Below are 7,086 nucleotides of genomic sequence, written 5' to 3' on the forward strand. Positions count from 1 at the left end.
TGTCTCATTTATTTATTTGTTGGTTATTGGTTTTGAAAAATACAGGGTTAGGAAGAAAAAGAGCCCAAATTAGTATGGGCTATTCAGAAGTAAAAAAAAAAGGTTATTACTTATTAGTTATTCCAATAGTAGCGGTCCGTTAAACATCTTCAGTTTATTTAGTTTATTTTTTTCTTATATAAATATATATATTTTTGTCATTGTTGAATATCAAAAGGCGCGAAGCAGAGACATCTTATTTGTGGGTTTAGGGTTTTGCATCGGTGAAGGAGCAACTACACATGGCTTTTTGGGGTAAGAAAGTTGTTTATGCATTTCTGTTCCGATCATTCGATTCTAAAACCTAACTAACTACTATTCATTGTTTCATTTATTGATTCATTGATTGATTCATTTTCAGGTGTTGAAGTAAAACCAGGAAAGCCTTTTACTCATGCACACAATGACTGGAAAGGACGCCTTCATATTTCAATGGTAATAGTGTGTGTAGTGTTGTTCTCTTGATTTTATTGCAATTATATTATTACGGATAATAGTTTATGCCAAAAAATAATTTTAGGCCACTTTGGGATTGGGCACTGCAACAGCGAAAAGCACACTGCAGTGTAATGTTGGAAATAGGAGCCCTGTGTATCTGTGTTCTCTGTATCCTGGAACTACTGAGTCATTGCAATTGAATCTTGAATTGGAGGAAGTTGAACAAGTTATTTTCTCAGTAATTGGACCTCGCAGTATTCATCTTTGTGGTTACTATCTCGCTAGTGGCCGCCATAACAATATCAACGATGATTCGTATCCTTATTTTTGTTCTTGCTCTTTTTCCTGTTTTTTTACAACTCTTTTTTTTGTGTTAGGGTATACTTTAACGCATAGAGGGTGAGCCTTTAAGGTTGATTTTTTGTGATTATTCAGTGTAGGAAAGAATCTCTTGCTAAAGTATAATCAACCCTCATCCCTGTTGACCTCATAGGGGGGTGTTTGTGCATTGGGGTTTACTTTTTTATAGTTGAAACACATAAAATGTATTCAGGAGAAGGGCGAGTCTTGGAGTAGTGGAAATGTTACTCCTTTGTGACCAGAAGGGTAAAGCTATCTACAATCGACTCTCATCCCTACTTTTGCAAAGTCAGGAAGTCTTTTGTGCAGTGGGGTTTCCCTTTAAAACTCATTCAGAAGAATGGAAACGTGATTTCCATTTTTCAGGAAAAATTTGATTAGAAACATCACATAAACTTATTCTTTAGTAGAATTGAAATCTTTGCTTGGATTTCCTGTTTGGATTTGCGTCCTCCTTTTTTATGTATTAGATTTGATAGCCACATTGTGTGTCTGTCAAAAGATCGAATCTAAGTGTAAATCCAATTTTTTTCCCTTAATTTTGTTCACTAAATTGTAAAGGGAATCATATGGGGAAGATATTGCAGATACAGAAACAGAGAGATCTAATCACAGTGACGAAGATGAGTATGAAGATAGTTTTATTGATGATGACGGTGATCCAGTGGTTTTCCCATCATCTCCAATTTCTAATGAAGGCACGTTCAAATATTTATGTTAATCTCTCAATGAAGGGAACAATTTTTTCTTTAGTTTGTCTCCATTTTAATAAACCATGTCTTTCTTCAAGTGAATAATCCATGTTAGCCGGCTTGCGGCATTCATTTTAAAAAAACTAATTACATGATATATATTAATTCTAACTAAGAGTTTATTGTCTATACCACTTTGCTATAAGTCTTTCATCTAGTGAATAACCAATTTAGCAGGCTGAGGCTGGCAGAATCCTCTATTAGAAAAACTAATTACATGATCATTTGAAAAGCATTTTGATAAACCGCTAGCTGATTTCAGTACATATATTCATTGATTAGAAAACCAATTTCTTCTGACATTTCTTCTTTCCCCAATTTTGAATCCTTTCTTCAAACATCTTTTTATTTTCATGAATGATAACCACAGTTAACATCAATTTCATCATCTTACATATGGAAATTGATTCTTCAATTATTACACAAATGCATCTTTTCTTTAACAATTTTTTTTTGACATGTATTATTGGTTTGTTTTGATTGTGATGACTACAGAGGAAGCCTCTGATGATAACAGACCAAAAGGTACGAAAAGTGGCTTTCGGCGGCTTAGGAGGAAGTACCAATCAGTAGAATCGGATGATGATGGCTCTTTTGAAGAAAAGATAATTGTCAATGACAGTATAAATGACCAAACCAAGGAAACTGGTAATGAAGATAGCCTGCCAATTTCACCCCTTTACAAGAATAAAGCCTCTGGAAGGGTCTTGGACCAGGAAATGGATGATAGTGTTGACAGAGGAGCAGGTGATGGCAGCAAGAAGAATGGTGAAGATGGTGGAAATAGTATTATTGAAACAAATTTAAAAACTGACCACGTCCTTGGAGATAGTCAGATGCATAGGTGACTCTTCTCAATTCTCAATCTTGATTCAAATACATGCCTGCTCTTGTCAGCATTAGTTTTTAGGGATAAACTTTTATTCATTCTTGCCTTTTATCATAACGAAAAGCAGGGAAGCTGAACTGTCAAGCCACCTAGTAGATCCTTGTTCTGTTCTTGATGTTGGGGTTGGGGATATTAAAAAGCTAAAAAAGAAAAAGAAAGGCAAGGAAAAAGAAACAAAGAGTTCTTGTAATGGCCATTTTATCAAACTAGATAATGTTGTGCCAGATGGGCCAAAAATGGACAAGATGACTCAGGATTTTCTGGAAGGAAATGAACAATACCAGCAGCATGCTGATGATAAGTGAGTAATTATGTCTTTTGAGTTCTTGATTCTAATAGTTCCCCTCATTTACATGGTTGAATATTGTAAGAAAATGTTCTTACTGAGTAATATTCATAGTTATTCCTGTGATAAAATGTTAAGACTAATTTGAAAAACTACACCGAGTTATATATTTATATGAAGGCCATAAAAATCTCAAAATAAAGAATTTAGGGTTCTTGATTATAGCAAAAATATTATATGGCTTTTTGGGTATCATATTTTGGTTTGGTTACTTAATTACAATATTGTATCACTTTATTTTTTAATTTTAAGAGTCAGTTTGGTATTCCCTCAAAATTGAGGGTGAAAAGTTCAGGGGTGAATTTTTCATATTTTTCATTTTTGACTTTCCACTGGAAATTTCTTCTCATTTGTGAGGGGATACCAAACTGACCCTAAATGTACATCCTTTACTCCTATACAAATAATTATCAATTTTATTTTGTTTGTAAGTATATTAAACTTAACAATATCTGTCCGATTTTAAATATATTTATAGCTATTTTAGTAATAATCAAAATTAAAGTTTCATAAAAATAAAGTTATCAAATTTTTAATGTACAGAATTTTAAATGCATATCTGTTTCTTGTCTACCTATATGCCACCTTGGAGAGGATTTTGTTCCTTGGTTCTGCACCTGCTATCAAAGACCATGTTGGGGAAAGAAAGCAGAGCTAAAAATGCCGATGCCTTTACATACTTCCTTTGTTGTGTTTCATGCAAAGTTTTCTGGTTTGGTTGCTGATCTTTTTTGTCTTCGATATGAAGCAGGGAAACTGAAACCAAGGATAAAATACTACCTTCTTCTGAGGTTGGTCTTGGACAGGGTGAAAAGTCAAAGAAGAATAGGAAAGAACAGTCAAAGAACGTTCATATAAATGAACAAAATAAACAGCACACTGTTAATGAGTGAGTTTTCCTTTAACTACTGTTTAGCCAATCAGGTAGTACTTGTTTTTCTGAACAGTTTTAGCAGAATAAGCCTACAACATGCTGTATTTGGTAATTGTGAAGTTGATAAAATATTTTTAATGCTCTGGAAATATGCAACAGAGACTCACAAAACCAGCTGTTTATGCAACAGAGAGACCTTGAATGGGGCTTATGTTAGCACTTAGCAGTACAATTAGGTTAGCCTTTCTAGTAGAAGTTATTAAGAGAATACAGACCGTGCATATTTCACTGGAATTATACTTTGATACATAGCTACCTGCTGATACAACATATGCAATAATGGTTCCCATGGAATTTACCTCTTAATCTAATGTTTATTAACTGCTGCTTAAAATTGTGTTCTTCTGCCATCTCTCTGCAACTAGCAAGCAACTCGGGTGTTCTTTCCATCTACTATAAAAAGTAAATAAGGAATTGAAATTTTCAAATGATTTTCATATATAGTGTCATTTTACAATTTAATATTAAATGAAACCCCTCCAGACTCCAGTGCTTAAAGTAAAACTCAAGAAGAAATCCATATCCTTACAAATGGATTTCTACAGTTGTTCTCCATGAAATTGTCATGTTCTGAATTGTTCAACTTCCAAAACTTCACTCCATATTTCTCTGCTGCTATTTCCCCTGCAATTTGTATATTAAAATTTTGTGCAACATTCTGTCAAATGAAAATAAGAAATATTTGTTATCTGATATGCCTTAGCAAATTAGCAGGGATGTAAAGATTTCAGACAATGTTGGATTGCCTTCTGCTGAAATGAGTCTTGAAAGGAGTAGAAGAAAGAGGAAAAATAAAGATCAGGTAAACAAAGGTTTACATCTTGAAGGTGACTATGGACACGTTGAAGATATTATACAAGAGTATAAAGCCAACAGAGATACAATAGATTCCAATAATCTGATTCATAAATTTTCCGAGAGAAAAGAGCATCATCAGGAGCTAACAAATGAAAAGTAAGATCTCTTTTGTTTGGTTTATGCTTTTGATTGAGGATAATGCAGAAATCAGTAGTACAGGCTTTAATAATGCTGAAATTTAACTTGTGGCAAAACAAATTTTAGTAAGTAACAAAATCTTTTTGGCAAACTTGCGAACACTGAACTGGTTTGAACATTTCCAAGACAAATTTGCTGATTAAATCAATTGAGACTTGAATTGGTTCAAGCTTTTTATGCTTTGTGAATATAGTTATAAAATATCGTTATTCCTTCAAGTAAGCTGCAACTGACAAATAAAATCCCTATATCAAATTAAAATGAAACAAGTTGATTTTGAATGAAGCAGTTAATCTTGTTATACAGAAGCTAAAGAAAAATAAAATAGAAAGAAAGTGCAACAAGGATGAGAAGAAGTGTACTGCTAGTAGTAGTATCAGTTAGAAAAATAAAAAATATAAATCATATGATCTCATAATAAGCCTCCGAAATTGTGATAGCTATTATTATTTTATTCCTTTAACATTTTTTTTGTTAGATAGGGGAGTTTGAAAGGGTAGTCATAGAGATCAATACACAACTGAAGAGTGACAGTCATTCTAGTCTGAAGTCATGGTAAAAATGGGCACAAATTTATCTTTCTCATGTATTTGCAAATTGATAGAAGTGCTATTTTACAGTCACAAAAACTAGTACATTGGTTATTACACTTTGGTATGGAATACCTTTAAGAAGACAATTACCTTAGTTCCTTGGTCAGTAATCAATCTAAATTCTTTTTTTTTTTTTATAAAATAAAATAAAATTAAATGAACGGTGCTGATGAACTTATTATGCCATTTTCACTATTTAAGTAGTCTATACAGTGCACTTTTAATTTGTTTTGTACTTTTAGCATCCTTGCAAATCCTTGAGTTTTATGAACTCGTTCATAATTTCATTCATATACTATTATTCTACAGAAGTGTGGAGGATGGTGCTCATTACTTTCCTGATGGAAATCAGTCTGAGGATAGAAAAGTTAAGAAAAGGAAGAAAAAGAGTAAAAGTCAGGGCAATGTGGAAGTTGTAAATTCTGATATGCCTCTATCTGTTGAGCAAAGTAGGGAGACAATAGAGGAGGGTGGAAACAAGAGGGAAGATGCAAAGACTTCCCAAGTTAGAACATTGTCAAATGGACTAGTTATTCAAGAGCTAGAGATGGGGACAGAAGATGGAAAAATTGCTGCATCAGGGAAAAAGGTAGTTCTTTTAAATGATTTAAAATATCTTAGTGGCTACCTGTAAGAAGTTTTAACAAAAAGAATTGCAGATTCGATTTGATTTAAATAAGTAGTCTTTGGTTGCAGATCAGCATTTATTACACTGGAAAGTTGAAGGAAAATGGAGCAATATTTGAGTCAAATGCTGACCAAGCTCCTCTCAAATTTCGCCTTGGTAACACCATTAACTAGAACCTTCTGTTACCTGGATATGACTGTGTCCTTACTTGTATTACCTTTCGCAGGGAAAGGAAAAGTTATGAAGGGTTGGGATGTTGGCCTTGAAGGTTAGACATTTTATCCATGTTCTTTTCCCTTATTCAGCTTTTGTTTGTTATTGAATTATATTATTTATCTACATACTATCAAAGATGCATATATAATATATAATCATGGTTTTCAGGCATGCGAGTTGGAGAAAAGAGAAGACTTGTGATCCCACCATCAATGACGTATGTGATTAAATTTGTGTGTTAAATTTACTTAATTTTCTATGCTCTAATGTCTAATTTGGGATCCTTATTACCTTTTATTATATGTGCTGTCTCAGGTCTTCGAGTGATGAACCCAATGCCAAAATACCTCCAAATTCATGGCTGGTTTATGACATCGAACTGGTTAAAGTTCATTGACTGCTGCATCCAACTGATTATGGCTGGTAAAGTTTTGGTTAACAAAGAAAAAAAAAAAAAACAGAATCATGGAGTCAGCTGGCAATGCAGTTTTCTGTTGAATCTGTGGTGATTTAGACCCTGTGATGATTTTTTGGTGTAGAAGATGGTGGGTTGACACGTGCAGTTTTGCTTTTTTCAGATCTTGTGTTAAAGATCAGAAATATGAATCCAGGGTGGAAGTAATGAAAATGTTCAAATACATATAAGGTGCCATTTTCTTTTGGGCGAAAAGAAAGATTATGAATACAGTTTTTTTAACAAGTTCGCTAGACCTAATGCTTGGGATATTTTGTGTGTTCTTATATCCGTGCGATTAATACATTATATATAGGTGTAGAGAAATTTATTCTTACTTTAAAGTAATAATTAGAATATCAAAGGTAATTACAGTTTGTAAGTGAAAGATGATGGAGTAAATTATACATATTAATTAGGAACTTTATAAACGGGATGAGT

At 33.2% G+C, this 7,086-nt stretch overlaps 1 protein-coding gene across 1 annotated transcript; it reads left to right on the plus strand.

The window, feature by feature from the left end:
* Nucleotides 1-281: 281 nt before the first annotated feature.
* Nucleotides 282-6,848, plus strand: LOC133302723 (peptidyl-prolyl cis-trans isomerase FKBP43-like). Its single transcript, XM_061502539.1, has 13 exons — nt 282-294; nt 401-474; nt 560-792; nt 1,399-1,535; nt 2,085-2,433; nt 2,546-2,779; nt 3,576-3,713; nt 4,473-4,712; nt 5,657-5,936; nt 6,044-6,131; nt 6,202-6,243; nt 6,360-6,408; nt 6,507-6,848. Exons 1-13 carry the CDS (start codon nt 282-284, stop codon nt 6,586-6,588), a joined length of 1,959 nt encoding a protein of 652 aa, XP_061358523.1. The 3' UTR covers nt 6,589-6,848.
* The last annotated feature ends 238 nt before the right edge of the window (nt 6,849-7,086 follow it).

The sequence above is a fragment of the Gastrolobium bilobum genome, unplaced genomic scaffold (genome assembly GCF_033153095.1).
Source record: "Gastrolobium bilobum isolate Gb01-03AN ecotype WA unplaced genomic scaffold, APGP_CSIRO_Gbil_v1 utg628, whole genome shotgun sequence".
NCBI classification, from domain to species: Eukaryota; Viridiplantae; Streptophyta; class Magnoliopsida; order Fabales; family Fabaceae; genus Gastrolobium; species Gastrolobium bilobum.

Excerpts from the sequence above, each read along its gene's own strand:
- LOC133302723 (XM_061502539.1), top strand. Across the intron at positions 1,536-2,084 it reads ATCTCCAATTTCTAATGAAG|AGGAAGCCTCTGATGATAAC; the intron begins GCACGTTCAAAT and ends TGATGACTACAG. Across the intron at positions 3,714-4,472 it reads AAACAGCACACTGTTAATGA|GGATGTAAAGATTTCAGACA; the intron begins GTGAGTTTTCCT and ends GCAAATTAGCAG.